The sequence below is a fragment of the Sorex araneus genome, chromosome 3 (assembly GCF_027595985.1).
Source record: "Sorex araneus isolate mSorAra2 chromosome 3, mSorAra2.pri, whole genome shotgun sequence".
Lineage (NCBI taxonomy): Eukaryota > Metazoa > Chordata > Mammalia > Eulipotyphla > Soricidae > Sorex > Sorex araneus.
In genome coordinates this window covers 205,610,035-205,626,806 of record NC_073304.1, presented here as the reverse complement: position 1 = coordinate 205,626,806, position 16,772 = coordinate 205,610,035, and the positions used below count along the sequence as shown (strand labels likewise).

The following is a 16,772-nucleotide window of genomic DNA, read 5'->3' as shown; positions in this document are numbered from 1 at the left end:
AAAAGGCAAACCACATGCAAGGCAAATGCCTTAACTTCTGTATTATCTTTTTTGGTCCTGCTGTGTATTACTTAGTCATTATTTATTTATACATGCAATTGGAGTTAATATAGTATATGTATTCTCCTGGTTTATCCTCAGAATACAGACTTAAAACTAATAATAAAGTGGGACCAGAGTGACAGTACAGCAAGTAGGGTGTTTACCTTGCACTCGACCAACCTGGAATCAGTTTCCAGCATCCCATTTGGTCCCCTGAGCACCGCCAGGTGTATTTCCTGAGTACAGAGCCAGGAGTCACCCTGAGCATTGCTGGATATGACCGCCCCCCCCAAAAAAAAAAAAAAACCAACAAAAAACCGTAAATGAATGAACTGTGGTCTGTGATAGCTTCTCTCTGGAATGTGCCAGAGTAAAAAGCTTGAAAAATAAAGTTAGAAAAGCAGTTTCTATTATTTATCTTGTAATAAAAATTTAACTTTATTATTATTATTATTATTATCATTTTATTTTTGGGTCACACCCGGCATTGCACAGGGGTTACTCTTGATTCTGCATTCAGGAATTACTTTTCGAGGTGCTCAAGGGACCATATGGGATGCTGGGAATTGAACCCGGGTCGACTGCGTGCAAGGCAAACATCCTGTCCGCTATGCTATTGCTCCAGCTCCCCCCAAAATTTAACTTTTTGATTGCAGTCTGTTTGTAATTTATATAGAGATAAATGTAAGATCATGCAGCATAACTTTTGCTTAATAATATTTTCCTGTTAAATGCTTTCATAAATTTTATTTTGTAAGCATGAATAGAATCTTCATGTATAAAGTAATTTTTATGAATCAGTCATTGAACTTTTCAGGTTGCTATAAAATTGTATTTCTGTAAATAGCTATTATTACCATCTATAGTAATTATTACATGCATGCTCCTGGCTCATGCACTCAGTACTTACTCCTGGTGGTGCTCAGGAGTCCATATGGGATGCTGGGAATCAAACCCAGGTTGGCCGTGTGCAAGGCAAACGCCCTACCCGCTGTGCTATCACTCCAGCCCCTGAATATTTTTTTGAAGAGTATTTGATTTCTTTCTTTCTGTGTTTTACAGAAAAACAATAGAATTATAGTCAAAAACAATACATTTCAGTTCTGAAATAAATTATCTGTTACAATAATTTGTTTACTTCCATTTTTTTTTTCCAAGCAGGTTGGCAACTTTGTACAAATCACCAAGTCAGAAGGAAACTACAGTGCTGTTTCAAATCACAGTCAGTATTATTTGATTAGAGCGGGATTTTGGTGTTGGTGGGCAGTAGCTATCCAAAGAGAGCATTTACAAATTGATTCTGTTAACTTCTGTAGGCAGCAAACATATTTCAGGACAGCTTTTGATGCTTAGAACATTATCCTCAAAATAGTAGTATACATAGAGAATATTCTAGTCACAATTGGACTGAAATGAATTCTTAAGAACAGAGGAAATATTTGTAGGGTAGTGTGTTCTAGCCCATATGTGAAGTCAGGTTATTAAAAGGATTTCTTGGGGTGGGGGGGTTGCAGGAGGACACATAACTTGTCTGCATAACTTGACTCGTCGTCAAGTCTTACTCCTTGCTCTGTGCTCAGGGATCTTCCTGGCAGTGTGTGAGGCAGGTACCTTAACTATTAGGACCCAAGATAAAGGTTTTGGTTGGTTGGTTGGTTGGTTGGTTTTGGGTCACATCTGGCTGTGCTCTCCATATGGGTGCTTGGGATTGAACTTTAGCTGACTATGTGCAAAGCAAACACTGTACTTACTGTGTAATCCAGGCATGGAACCTGCGTCAGCTGCATGCTAGGCAAAGCACATTACCTGTTGTACTCTCCCTTTGACCCTAATATTAGAGATTTTTAAGGAGATTGGGGACTGGCTCAAAGAGCTGGTGCACATGCTTTGATCCTCTGCACCACATGACCCCCTGAGAATAGTCCCCCAGATTCTTGGAGTAGCCCCCAGCACCACTGAGTACAACACAAAAAGAGCAAAAACATTTTTATTTTTGTTACTTTTTTTCTTGGGGAGGAAGAGTGATGCTTTTGTTATTTTGTTTTTTTATTTGGTTAAATGTACACCCTACTGGTTGTACCTTTTCTTTTTTTTTAATGAATCACCAAAAGGTACAGTTACAAACTTACGAACTTTCGTGCTTACATTTCAGTCATACAATAATTGAGAACCCATCCCTCCACCAGTGCCTGTTCTCCACCACCAACCTGTTGTACATTTATCATTTAAAAATGTTAGCTTTTTAGGGGGGGCTGGAGCAATGGCACAGCAGGTAGGGCGTTTGCCTTGCATGCGGCCGACCCGGGTTCGATTCCCAGCATCCCATATAGTCCCCTGAGCACTGCCAGGAGTAACTCCAGAGTGCAAAGCCAGGAGGTAACCCCTGTGCATTGCCGGGTGTGACCCAAAAAGCAAAAAATAAATAAATAAAAATAAAATAAAAATGTTAGCTTTTTAGCAATTTTAAGGCTGGAGAGGCCGTTCACTGGGTAAAGCTCTTGCCTTGTTCATGGCTACACCTGCCTCTGTCCTGTGGACCATACTATGCCAGGGATTGTACGTGGGCATCCAGCATACAACACCTGTGCCCAGGGGCCGGAGCAATAGTACCGTGGGTAGGATGCTTGCCTTGCACATGGCTGACCCAGGTTCTAACTCTGAAATCCCATATGGTTCCCTGAGCCCTGCTTGGAGTAATTTCTGAGCACAGAGCTACTGGTAAGTTCTGAGCACCACCAGGTGTGGTCCAAAAAATAAAAAAGCATGTGCTCAGCCCATTGAGCCATTGAGTAAGGCCCAGTACTTACACTTTTTTTCTGAAAAATACATATTTATCAATGCTGCTGAGTAAATATATTCTTGGCATTTTTCTTTTTTTGCAGGGGGTGAAGTGATCTCATTCTTTAAAGACAAAATCCAAAACAGACCTAAGGAGATAACTCAAAGTGCTAGAGTGACTGGGTTTGATCATTGGCACCTCATTGCCATCTAGCACTGCTGGGAATGATTCCCAAGTGGCAAGTTGTCCTTGATAATTTCTGTCCCAAGAATAAAGCAGTTCTTTTTATTAGTTACTTAAAAATATTTAATAGAGAACATTGTTATTTTAGTTGTTCTTAAGACATGTATATTTTTTTCATCTTACAGCCTCAAGGATTTAGAGATGCTGTTGTTTCTGCATGTTCATCACAAACAGAAGGTTTGTTGAGTTCCCGGAAACGGTCACGAGAATCAGAATAAGAACAGGATCCAAAGACTTGTCAAAGTATGCATGTGTTCATGTCCTGAGTTGTGGAATATATAAGTAGTAAATTCATGCTATAGTGTGTGTTTATATATATATATATTTTTTAATTCTTTTATTAATTCACCATGTGGAAAGTTACAAAGCTTTCAGGTTAAAGTCTCAGTTATACAATGCTCAAACACACATCCCTTCACCAGTGCACATATTCCACCACCAAGAATCACGATATGTGTTTATATTTTAAAGTGATGAATAAAGCATGGGCCAGGGCGACAGTACAGCATGTAGGATATTTGCCTTGCATGCAGCAACCTGTTTTCAATCTCCAGTGTCCTAAATGGTCCCTGAGCACCACCTGGTGGTGTTCCCCAGTGCAGAGCTAGGAGTAATCCTTGAGCATTGCTGGGTATTACCCAAAAACAAAACAAAAAAAAGAATCAGATGAAGTGAGTGGGAAGAACACTAAAATGCTTTATTGTAAAAGTTATTTTAATTTCCAATAACATTCATTAGGGATGGTATAGTTATTGTAAATTTTGCTATTCTGGAAAGGTTCATCTCCTGGGGCAAATCTGAATTTCATATTTATACTGTGTTTTATTCTTTGCCAGTTTCCTAGGAAATGCTAGTAAGAGAGGATTATTTTTTTACATTTCCATTGTGTTATCTTTACTTGTATAATTGTACTCTGTTTACTTGAATATACACTGACATTCTTAAACAAGACCCTTTCGTTTTTGTTTTTTGGGCCACATGCAGTTGAACTATGGACTTACTTCAGGCTGTGCCCTCAGGGATCAAACCTGGGTCCATCACGTACAAGGCAAGTGCCCTACCCACTGGGCTATCACTCCAGCACTGAAAACATGACCCAGTTTTTGTTTGAGATGTATGTAGTTCAGTAGTAGAACTTGCCTTGCATGTGAAAAGCTCTGCTTTCAATCCCTAGCACTGCAGAAATTAAAAAAATATGACCCATTTTTTGTTATAAGGAAAACTCCAGCATCATGAGTGAGCATATTGTTATATTCAGTTTAAGAGTATAATTCATGGGGTGGGGGGGATGGGATAGGGGGTGGGAGGGATACTGGGTTCATAAGTGGTGGAGAATGGACACTGGTGGAGGGATGGGCTCTCAAACATTGCATGAGGGTAAAACAAGCACAAAAATGTGTGAATCTGTAATTGTACCCTCACTGTGACTCACTAATTAAAAAATCAGTAAATTATTTTTTTAAAAAAGAGTATAATTCAGGGGCTGGAGCGGTAGTACAGCAGGTAGGGCGCTTGCCTTGCACGTGGCCGACCTGGGTTTGATTCCCAGCATCCCATGTGGTCCCCTGAGCACCAACAAGGATAATTCCTGAATGCAGAGCCGGGAGTGACCCCTGTGCATCGCCAGGTGTGACCCAAAAAGCAAATAAAAAAAAGTATGATTTTAAATTTTAGATTACCGGGGGCTGGAGCAATAGCACAGCAGATAGGGCTTTTGCCTTGCATGAAGCTGACCCAGGTTTGGTTCCTCCGCCCCTCTCGGAGGGCCCAGCAAGCTACCAAGAATATCTCGCCCACACGGCAGAGCCTGACAAGCTACCCATGGTGTATTTAATATGCCAAAAAACAGTAACAACAAGTGTCACAATGGAGACGTTACTGGTGCCTGCTCGAGCAAATCGATGAGCAACGTGATGACAGTGATACAGTGATAGTAGATGACTGGACCAACTTTAGTGTCTCAATTCTTAATGTCTATGCCCCTTATTATTTTTTTTTAATTTATTTTTTAATTGAGTCACCGTGAGAACAATTACAGGGCTTTTAGGGTTGAGTCTCAGTCATACTATGCTCAAACACTCATCCCTTCACCAGTGCACATGTTCCACCACCATTAACCCCAGCATCCCTTCCCTCCACTCCCCCCTGCCTGTGTGGCAGATGGTTTTCACTTTACTCTCTCCTTACTTTTGATTACATTCAATTTTCGACAGGAAACTCATTATCATTTGGAGTTTTTCCTCCAACAGTCAGACCTGTTAGAATGGTATCATTAGATTGTATGTTTTCTGTTGTTGGTAACAAAGATCATATGAAATGGACGCTCAGATGTGGCGGAGCCATTCCTGAGTGTATATTTTGTATATCAGGAAAGGTCTCTCGGTCGAGATGTCCCAGTCCCGCATACCGGAGCCGTGTTAGAAGCTTAGTGTCGCCGGGGCTCCATCTGGAGAAGCTGGTTGTACCTTCTCTGTCTGGCACCCCGGTGTTGTTGGCCTGGTCTGGGGTCCGGATAAGCCCCTTAATTTTGTGTGTGTGATATTTTATAATTTGAATTTTTTTAATTTATTATTATTATTATTTTTTTGGTTTTTGGGTCACACACGGTGTTGCACAGGGGTTACTCCTGGCTCATGCACTCAGGAATTACTCCTGGTGGTGCTCAGGGGACCATATGGGATGCTGGGAATCAAACCCGGGTCGGCCGCGTGCAAGGCAAACACCCTACCCACTGTCCTATTGCTCCAGCCCACTATAATTAGAAAATTTTTAATTCCATCTAGAAATTCTTTTGAACATAGACCTTCTAGTATAGGTTGATAAGCTCACTGTTTTTATTTCTACATTTTTTAAAACATGATTATTGAACAATTCTAAATGTATTGATATTTTTGAATATATCAAACATTAACATTATTCAATTAAATTATTTTTGGAGTTTTCATCTTCTAGTTTCAGGAATTAAATCCAGGACCTCATGCATGTGAGATATGTGCTCTACCACTGAGCCACATTCCTGGCCCTGAATTTTTTTGTTGTTTTGTTTTTGGGCCACACCCAGCTGTGCTTAGGGGTTACTCTTGGCCCAGTGCCCAGGAATCACTCCTGGCAGTGGTCAGGGGACCATATGGGATGCCGGGGATCGAACCCAGGTCAGCTGTTTACAATGCAATCACCCTTCCCTTCTGTACTATCACTCCAGACCTTGGCCCTGGAATTTGTTGTTATTTCCTTGCTATAAACTCCCATAGCTGAGGGGGGAGTATTCAAGTATATCTCTCTTTCCTATTCCTCTTGGTACATTTTATCCTTTGTTATGACATTTCCTTGTATAATTTTGAGGTCTCCTTATCTATAATTTGTTTCCTGAATATTTCAGCATCATCCAAAAACTTTATGGCACCAGCTCCTTTTTAGTACTTCTCAAATCAAGGTATTTTGATTTTCAGTGATAGAAGATGATTTAAATTATTGGATAGTAAATACTGTGACAATATTATTTTCCAGATTTTAGTGATAGTAGCATTTTCTGTCCCAGAATAATTGTTCTGTAATTGATTCTACTTAGAGAAACCATAATTTACCAGGACATTTATAGAATGAAAGTAGCAATTACACTGGGATAGTGGACATAAACTCACCTGTCACAGAGAAATTAGGTAGGTGATTCTTCTAATTATGTAAGACTAATTTGAGATGATCACTTAAGGACAGGATACAATATTTAAATATTTTGTTGGGGGCTGGAGCAATAGCACAGCGGGTAGGGCGCTTGCCTTGCATGCGGCCGACCCAGGCTGACCCAGGTTCGAATCCCAGCATCCCATATGGTCCCCTGAGCACCGCCAGGGGTAATTCCTGAGTGTAGAACCAGGAGTAACCCCTGTGCATTGCTGGGTGTGACCCAAAAAGCAAAAATAAATAAATAAATAAATAAATATTTTGTTTCTGAGGGCTTTAAAGTATATACTTTTTAAATTATAATTAATGTACTCATTGTAAAACACAATTAGTGTAATTTTATATTGTTTCTGTTCATAACAACATAATGTCTGCAGAGGGGGTTGAAAGTTTTTTTTATAAAACACTGCTTTGAAGAACTATAGGATTCTAAATGTAAATGAAGTATATTTATTTTTGTTTATAATTATCTTTAAATAAAAATTATTTAACAGTCTTTCAAAGTTATTGCTGTCTTTTAAGATATTTCTTTTTCTTTCTTTTGTTTGTGAGTAACACCCGGTGATGCTCAGGAATTACTCCTGGTTCTACACTAGGAATTACTCCTGGTTCTGTGTTCAGGGGACCATATGTGGTGCCAGGGACCAAATCTGGGTCAGCCATGGCAAAGCAAGTGCCCTACTCTGCCATACTCTCTCCAGTCCCTAAAATACTTATTTTTCTAGCTATAATTGTACACTTACATCTGAGTCTCTTTGGAGTGTCATAACAAAGTATCATAGATGTGAATAAGAATTTTCTCACTGAAGTCTACAAGGTAAGATCAGAGTGCCAGCATGGTATTGTTCTGGGGAGGCCTTTATTTCTGGCTTACAGAAAGCCTCTGTTGTGTGTGAGGAATTTCCTTGGTGAATGTTCTTGGAGAAAAATCTTTTTTGCAGGATGAGAAGTGGTGTAAAGAGATTCCCAAGCAGTGTTGAGGGGAGACCTGGGGGCTAAATGGGATGAGCGATGCTGCACCAGGGCCCAAGAATATGGAGGTGGACTCACAGATAATTCTTGGAACCTAGCAGCTCGCTGCAGGGGTGGCTCCAGACCATGTGCCCGGCTGATTTCACCCAGGCACCTCAGATGGGGTCAACTGTCTTCTCTCTCTGCCTCACCAGATGAACCCCAATAGCCCCCAACCTCCAGAAACCAATCGCCGCTGCCCTCATGACCAATATTCACAGACTTGTCCTGGGTCCTTCCCCCCCGCCCAGAGAATCCGCTGAAAAACCTAGGTACACGGGACCATCAATTGAAAACCCCAGCCTCAAGGGGTTGGGACTAGGCTGTCTCTTCCCATCTCTCCACCCTTCTGGGGTCCTGGCTCTCACACCCCTGAACTGCCTCTGGGTGTCATTTAAGCACATCAACAGCCATGATCCAGAGACTCACAAATGAATCTCTGAACTGAGCAGCTTGCTGCAGAGATGGCTCCGGACCCCATTATTTTAATATTTAGAATCCCAGGAACTTGCAGCCTCACAAGCTACCGCATAATATCTCTTTTTTTTTCTTTTTTCTCTTTTATTGAATCACTGTGAGATAGACCCTTATAGACATCTCATACTAGTCATAACAGGCAATACAAAATAAATTATCTAGCATCTGCCTGTGGGGCAAGCTTGAAGGGTGGTGGGAAACTTCAAAATAATGATGGTGGGAAGGTGTAATGATGGTGGGATTGGGGTTGAAATATTGAATGTAATCAATTATTGTGAAACAACTTTATGAAGATAAAATTTAAAAATTAAAAAAAGAGAAGAATGTGGAGCTGTTTGCATCCTTGCACCAGTGCCTGGATGACCAGGGCCCCCTGGCAGTGTTTGGTGCACCTCTTGGACCTCACTCAGTTGTGTTGGGGGACCTCTGGATCTATACCTGGCAGTGCTCAGGGACTTTGCAGTGCTGGGGTCTGAATTATCTCCCCCAACTCTCTTCATCTTTTTATAAAACCACCATTACTATCAGATTAGAATCTGCCCTTAATTCCCTCCTGAAAGAAAACCTTATCTCCAGACACACTCTACGTTAAGACCTCAGCCTAGAATTTTGGGAGACACATTCCAAAGTAATTTGCCCCTTGCCTCCCCGAAATCCTCAAATACAATATGCACTCATTCCATCCCCACAGTCCTAAATTTTTTGAATTTTTGTTTGAATTTTAACAAATTACCCAGTTTCAAAGCCTATTTCACACTTAGGAATTAACCACCATACTTCTAAAATTTTACTCACTGAAGTTTGCCTTTAGGACTGGAAAGATGATACAGCAGGTAGATCTCTTGCCTTGCACAAGGCCAACCTGGGTTCAGTCCCTGGCATCACATGTGCTCCCCAAGCAATGCCATACTAATGGTTTTGCTTCAAAAGACAGATGTCTTCATTTGGACAACCATAACAAAATGCCATAAACAAGGTGCTTAAAAAAGTTAATTTTATCACAGCCATGGGTACCAGAAGTCTAAGATCAAGATACTGGCATGGCTAATTTATGGTTAGAGATATCCTGATTTTTCAGAAAGCTACCTTTTCACTCCAGCTTCACAACAGGGAGAGAGTGCTTATAAACTCATAGGTGCCTACTCATGCAAGGGCACTAACCCTGTCACGAGAGCCCTTCGCCTGTGACCTCACTTAACCTTAATTACCTTTAGAAAGTTCACTTCAAATATAATCATCCTAGTGCTTCAACATAAAAATTAGGGGTGATAGTCTAGGAAACTGAAAGAGTACAGGGAGCAAAAAATAATACAATTATTTTTTTTTATATTTTTAATTTTTATTTTTTTTCTTTTTTGCTTTTTGGGTCACACCTCGCGATGCACAGGGGTTACTCCTGGCTCTGCACTCAGGAATTACCCCTGGCCGTGCTCAGGGGACCATATTTTTAATTTTTAAATTTTATTATTTTTTTAGCTATTTAGGTCACACCTGACAATGCACCAGGGTTACTCCTGGCTCTGCATTCAGGAATTACTCCTGACGGTGTCAGGGGACCATATGGGATACTGAAAATTGAACCTGCGTCTGCCACGTGCAAGGCGAACACCCTACCCACTGTGCTATCATTCCAGCCCCTAGATACACAATTTTTAAAATTATGACCTGCTTTTGAATTTAATTTTTTAGTTAATTGAATCACACTTCCTCCTATCTCTGCACTCAGATCACTCCTGTGGACTCAGGGGATCATAAGAGTGCCAGGGATTGAACCAGGGTCAGCTACAGGTGCAGAACAAGCATCCTAGTCACTGTGCTATGGCCCTGACCCCTGACCTGCCTTTTTTTTTTTTCTTTTTGGGTCACACCTGGCAATGCACAGGGGTTACTCCTGGCTTTGCACTCAGGAATTACTCCTGGCGGTGCTCAGGGAACATATGGGATGCTGGAAATCGAACCAAGGTAAGCCATGTAAAAGGCAAATACCCTACCTGCTGTACTATTGCTCCAGCCCCCTTACCTCCTCTTTTAAAACCAGGGATATAGTTGGCTGAAATGCATTCTTAGCATGCAGGAGCCCCAGATTTGGTCCACAGCACTGCATGGTACCCTGAGCAATACGCTGGAGTAGTCCTTGAATACTGCTAGATGTAGCCCAAACAACCCCTTCCAGAATTCTATTTATTTGCAGGGTCAGGGGCTGTTTGGGTCACTCCTGGGGGTGCTCAGGGGTGATTCTTGGCTCTGCTCAAGAGTGCCCAGTGGCAGTACAGTGCCACATTTTTTTGTTTTGTTTTGTTTTTGGTTCACACCCGACTGCTCAGAATTCACTACTCGCTCTGAATTTGGGGATCAGTTCTGGTGGGCTCAGGAAGACAATAAGGGTTCCAAGGATCAAACTTGGGTCCACCATGCACAAGGCAAGTACCTTACCTACTGTACTATCTCTTCAAAGCCCTTATAAGTTTTAATGGTTGTGCTTAATTTTTTAATTTCTTGACGTTTGAGCTATGTATGAATATATTGTTTTTTTGTTTTTTTTTTTTTTTTGCTTTTTGGGTCACACCTGGTGATGCACAGGGGTTACTCCTGGCTCTGCACTCAGGAATTACTCCTGGCGGTGCTCAGGGAACCATGTTATTTGTTTTGAGGTCACATCCAGTAGTGTTTTGTTTTGTTTTGTTTTTAAGTAAAACATTTTATTTGGAGGATTTTAAGAAAGGGGAGGAGGAAGAGAAAGCAAGAGAGAGCAACACACTGAAGAGAGAATGCAGGCTTCTCCAAGGGCAGAAGAGTGCCCCTACAAGCCCAGTATTAGATATGAGAGCATGAAAGTACATATCTCAAGAGGGGAGATGTGGGCGACACATGAGCTTAGTCACGTGGGCACAAGCAGCACATGAGCTTGGGCTGCATGTGTGCCACATCCAGCAGTTCTTGGAGGCTGCTTTTGGTTTGGTGCTTAATGCCCAGGGGTTATATAGCTCTGCATTCAGGAATCATACCTGGTGGTCTCGGAGTACCACATGGGACGCTGGTGATTGAATCAGGTCAACCGTTTGCAAGGCCCTACCCCCTGTACTACCAACCTGGCCCCTCAGTGGTCACTGTGGAGGTACTCAGAGGACCATGCAGTGCTGGGGAGCCCCCATAGTCATGCAAAGCATGATCTCTAGCCTGTTGAGCCATTTCTTAGCCCCATATTCCTCTTGAATTGAATTTTTATGGTTTAATTTCTATTACTGCTGAAATAGAATTAATGGAATATAAATTATGACCTTACTTTTCTAGACTCGGAGATGATTTCACAGGGTTAAATTCCATCTAGGTATCAGCAGGCCTGTATTCCTTCTGAACGGTCTAAGGGGAGAATTCTTCCTTAACTTCTCTAGCTTCTAAAGGCCATCTGCATTCCTTGGCTCACAGCCCATCTTTATAAACAGCAATGTAATGTCTTACAGTCTCTCTTTCTCCACTTCCATCACCTTTTTCTCACCATCTTCTCTCTTCTGAGTACTCCTGTAATTGCATTTAGGGTCAGACAATGCAGAGTAATTTCTCACATCTAAAGGTCCTTTATCACCTATGCAAAATCCCGTTGGGCAAGTAAATTAGCCTTCATGATTCCTAGAATCAGGTTAGAGATATATTTGGGGAGTCATTATTCTCTCCTTGAAGAAATAATCATTCCTTGCCCCCACCAAAAAAATAAAAGGGGGGCTGAAGAAATAGTACAGTTGGTATGGCACTTGCCTTGCTTGGGGCCGAACTGGATTTAATCCCCAAATCCCATCTGGTCCCATGAGCACCACCAGGAGTAATTCCTGAGTGCAGAGCCAGGAGAAACCCCTGAGCATCAGCATGTGTGACTCCCTTCCCACCCCCGTAAGCTGTCCCTCAGATTCAGAACTTAATAGACCCACAAAATGCCAGTTGGCCAGCTCTCACATGCCATAGTTACTCCAGTGTCCCCGCTATGAAGAAAGTGGATCTGCAGCTGGCACTGGAGGCGGGGCTCAACCACTTGACAGTTTCCCAGGCAGCTACAGATTTGAAATAATTCTGTCTGCAGAATGTTCAACATGACCCCCTGCTGATTGCAGCATGTGCAAGTAGGAATTCCCAGGAAACCTGCTTTTTTTTTTTTTTAAGTAAAAAGAATCTTCAGAAGGTTTTTGTACTACTCCTCTTCCTATCCTCTCTCCATCTCTCCTTCCTTCCCTCAATCTCTCCCTCCTTTCCTCCTTTCTTTCTTCCTCCCTCTCTCCCTTTATCCCTTCGTCCCTCCCTCCCTTTCTTCCTTCCTTCTTCCCTCCCCCCTCCCTTTCTCCCTCCCTTCCTCCCTCCCTCTCTACCTCCTTCCCACACACAACTTTGTCACTGAAAAACCTTCCCAGCCCTGGAAGCTTTTCTAAACCACTTTCTGTGAATCAGTTAACATTTGAAAGATTTAAATTTGAAACCTGTACAAAAACTTATCTATATAACACTTTACTTTTGTTCTTTTTTTTTGCTTTTTGAGTCACACCCGGCAATGCTCAGGGGTTACTCCTGGTTCATGCACTCAAAAATTACTCCTGGCGGTGCTCAGGGAAGCATATGGGATGCTGGGAATCGAACCTGGGTCGGCCACGTGCAAGGCAAACGCCCACTGTACTATCTCTCCAGCCCCTACTTTTGTTCTTAACATCTGCGCTGAATACTTGTCAATTTTTATTTCACAAGGGTAATTATTTTACATATACAGAAGCATACAGTAAAATAGTGTAACATGTAGAAAGAAAAGAAAGATGATCCTTTTTTTTTATGTTATTGAATCACCATGAGATAGTTACAAGCTTTCATGTTTGGGTTACAGTCTCACAATGATCAAACACCCATTCCTCCACCAGTGCACATTCCCCACCACCAATATCCCTGGTATACCCTCCCCCTGCCTCCATGGCAGACAGTATTCCCCATACTCTCTCTCTACTTTTTGGCATTATGGCTTGCAACACAGACACTGAGAGGTCATCATGTTTGGTCCATTATCTACAAGAAAGATAATCCTTAAATTCTTATATAAAGTTTAGAAATCACTGGTTTATTATTTCTTAAGCTTACAATTATTTATTGTATTCATAGATGGCCATTCATGTTTAAGAAATGGAAAGAACATAAATAATATGGAAAGAAACAATAGCTCTTTAGCTTTTTGAAAGCCTTGTTAGTCAAAGAGTTATTCCATCTTAATTATGAAATAAATCTTAGTGTAAACTTTCCCCTTGGTCTTTTGTTTTGCTTGGTCTAACTCATTATGTGATCAAATGCCTATCATCTCACAATTTATGGCTTGCTGAAACCTAAAGCTACCATTAAATTAAAGTTTCACCTTTTGACCAACTGGTGATTGCATCTATCTTTAGTCTTGTATGGCTAGACAGTATGAGAAATACAAGTGATGTTTATCACATTGATGCCAGCACTGCAATTTGTGTTAATTAAGCCATTTTCAAGTGTGAACCTCCAGTGTTACTGATTTTTTTCCTTTTCATGCTATTACTATCATCACCTTTGTTGGTAATTTATTTGCCCATGCAAACAAATATGCTCATAAAAAACATATCCAGGGGCTAGACCAGTAGTACTGTGGGCAGGGTATTTGCCTTCCATGTGGCTGACCCAGATTTGATCCCAAGAACCCCAGATGATCCCCTGAATACTGCTGGGTATGGCCCCAAAACAAAAAATATCCACACTTTTGTTTTGGTGCCACACCCAGGTAATGCTTAGAGATTATTCCTGGATCTGCCCAGGGGTCACTCCTGGCAGTGCTTGAGGGACCATATGGGATGCTGGATATTGAACCCAGTTTGGATGTGTACAAGGCAAGCCCCTACCATCTGAACTGTCACTCCAACCTCTACACACTTTATTTTTTAAATGTCAGATCCATGTTTTGTAGTGTCCTAGTCACAGGTAACACAGGCTATTAATATAAGCTATTTAAAAAATTGTGCACTCTGGGAAGAGTATACAGTGATTCAAATTTGTTTTGCGGGGCTGGAGCGATAGCACAGCAAGTAGGGCATTTGCCTTGCATGCGGCCGACCTGGGTTGATTCCCAGCATTCCATATGGTCCCTCTCCCCACACCAGCACTGTCAGGAGTAATTCCTGAATGAATGAGCCAGGAGTTAACCCTGAGCATCTCTGGATGTGACCCAAAAAGCAAAAAAAAAAAAAAAAAAAAGTTTTGCTTTAGGGATCTCTTCTTTTTTTTTTTTTTTTTTTTTTTTTTTTGCTTTTTGGGTCATACCCAACGATGCTCAGGGGTTACTCCTGGCTCTGCACTCAGGAATTACCCCTGGCCGTGCTCAGGGGACCATATGGGATGCTGGGATTCGAACCTGGGTCGGCCGCATGCAAGGCAAACGCCCTACCCGCTGTGCTATCGCTCCAGCCCCAGGGACCCCTTTTCAATGTCACTTGTCACTTGTCATCCCGTTGATCTTCGATTTGCTTGAGCGGGCGCCAGTAACGTCTCCATTTTTCCCTGTCGCGTGCTATTGTAGCCCAATGATATCTGCTTGCTCCAGGCACAGAAAGAGCCTCAAATCATTCATTCAGGGATTTGACGAAGAAATCTGACCATCTAGTTGGTGGGCGGCCATGAGGTCTTCTGACGTCCCGTGGAATCTAGTCACTAACAGCTCTAGTCCAGTGGTCGTCTCTGAATTGCATTACATGTCTGGCCCATCTGATTTTTGATGCCTTGGCAAACAAGATAGTGTCCCTGATTCTTGACCATTGACAGAGGTCAGAACTCCGGATTCCTTCTCTCACTTGAGTGAGACGTGATACTCCTAGCATAGCTCTTTCGATTCCTCTTTGGGATACCCTAATAGCGTTCTCATCCTGTTTGCGTAGGGCCCAGGTCTCTGAGGCATATGTTAGTGAAGGAAGAACGGTGGAATCGAAGAGTTGGAGGTTCTTTGTTCTCTTAACCACTTCTTCAACGCTCTTGAAGGCATTCCACGCTGCTCTCTTCCTCCTGCACAGTTCTGGCACCAACTCGTTCCTCATGTTGATTTCTCGACCCAGGTATACATAGCTGCTGCATTCAGAGATGTTCATTCCATTGAGAGCAAATGGAGCTTCAGGGACCAGTTCGTTTTTCATTACAGCTGGAGAAACAGTACAACAGGTAGTGTGCTTACCTTGCTTGCCTTGCCCACGCCCAACCTGACTTGTTCTCTGGCATTCTTGATCTCCCAGCACTGCCAGGAGTGATCCTTGAGCACAGAGCCAGGAGTAACCCCTGAGCTCTTCAATGAAAAATATATATTGCCGCGGCCTGCGCGGCCAACTTGAACCTCGGCCAGAGAGAGGGAATGAGAGTTAAGTGGGCTAGGGAGGACTGCATGCAACATGCGGCATACAGCAAATTTATTGAAATCCAAGCAGGTTTATATAGTCTTAGCTTAGCAATGATAAGCAGGTTACATAAGTGGCATAAACATTATTAAGTGGTGAGAGCATCTTTATTTTGGCCAATCTTACTTGTTTTTCGGTTCCTTCTCTCAGCCTTGAGAAACATGGGAAAGCAGATGTGGCCCTGAGCATGGCCATGGCAGATGTGAGCCAATCCTCCCTTCAGCCTCCTCTCGAGTCCAGCTGCCAGAGCATGGTGGCCCTTCAACTTTTCTCTCGAGGCAGGTCGCCAGAGCATGGTGGCCCTTCGGCCGCCTGTCAAGGTTGGCTGTCAGGGGATGACTCGCCCTCACACCAAGTTTCTCCATACTCATTCCTGTTTACAGGAACTAAGGCGGGGTGCCCAGGCCCATCCCCAACAATATATATATTTTTTTGCTTTTTGGGTCACACCCGGTGATGCTCAGGGGTTACTACTGGCTTTGCACTCAGGAATCACTCCTGGTGGTACTCAGGGGACTATATGGGATGCTGGGAATTGAACCCGGGTCGGCCGCGTGCAAGGCAAATGCCCTGCCCGCTGTGCTATTGCTCCAGCCCCTGAAAAATAAATTTTAATTAGGTTATTAAAGGTATAAAATATAATTAAAAGCTCAGATGACTTAATTTAGGATTTTATTTTTCCTTTTAGGATATAAGTTTAATATGTGACTATAGTAACTATAAACTTTGTTTCTAGAGGAAATCATTGTCTTTAATACATGCCTATACTCTTTCAGACAGGCAGATAATTTTGTTTTGTTTCATTTTGGGGTCACAGTTGGCAGTGCTCAGGGGTTACGCCTGGCTCTGTGCTCAAGGATCACTCCTGGCAGTGCTGGGAGATCAAGGATGCCAGAGAACAAGTCTGGGTTGGGCATGGGCAAGGCAAGCAAGGTAAGCACACTACCTGTTGTACTGTTTCTCCAGCTGTAATTTTCTTTTTCAGTTGAATCTGTGAAACAGTTACAAAGTTTGTTCATGATTGGGTTCCAGTTGTACAATGTTCCAACACCTATCCTACCAGTGTACATTTCCTACCACCAATGTCCCCAGTTTCCTTCCTGCCACTCCCAACCTCGCCA

At 42.4% G+C, this 16,772-nt stretch overlaps 1 protein-coding gene and 1 long non-coding RNA gene across 3 annotated transcripts in view; one reads left to right on the top strand and one right to left on the bottom strand.

Moving 5' to 3' along the window:
• The window catches only part of RAD51C (RAD51 paralog C), a 43,656-nt gene extending 36,415 nt beyond the window's left edge, over nucleotides 1-7,241 (top strand). Inside the window, exons 8-9 of the mRNA XM_004608627.3 lie at nucleotides 1,204-1,264; nucleotides 3,190-7,241. Of these exons, the coding sequence (XP_004608684.3) occupies nucleotides 1,204-1,264; nucleotides 3,190-3,282 (154 nt within the window). The 3' untranslated portion in view covers nucleotides 3,283-7,241. The remainder of the gene's footprint in view (nucleotides 1-1,203; nucleotides 1,265-3,189) is intronic.
• LOC129403679 (uncharacterized) overlaps nucleotides 1-16,772 on the bottom strand; it is a 52,498-nt gene that overhangs the window by 11,874 nt on the left and 23,852 nt on the right. Inside the window, exon 1 of one of the 2 annotated variants that reach the window (XR_008629376.1) lies at nucleotides 953-1,189. The exons of the other annotated variant lie outside the window; for it this stretch is intronic. This is a non-coding gene — a long non-coding RNA (uncharacterized LOC129403679). Of the gene's footprint in view, nucleotides 1-952; nucleotides 1,190-16,772 lie in introns of those variants that run through there. 2 annotated transcript variants of the gene reach the window in all.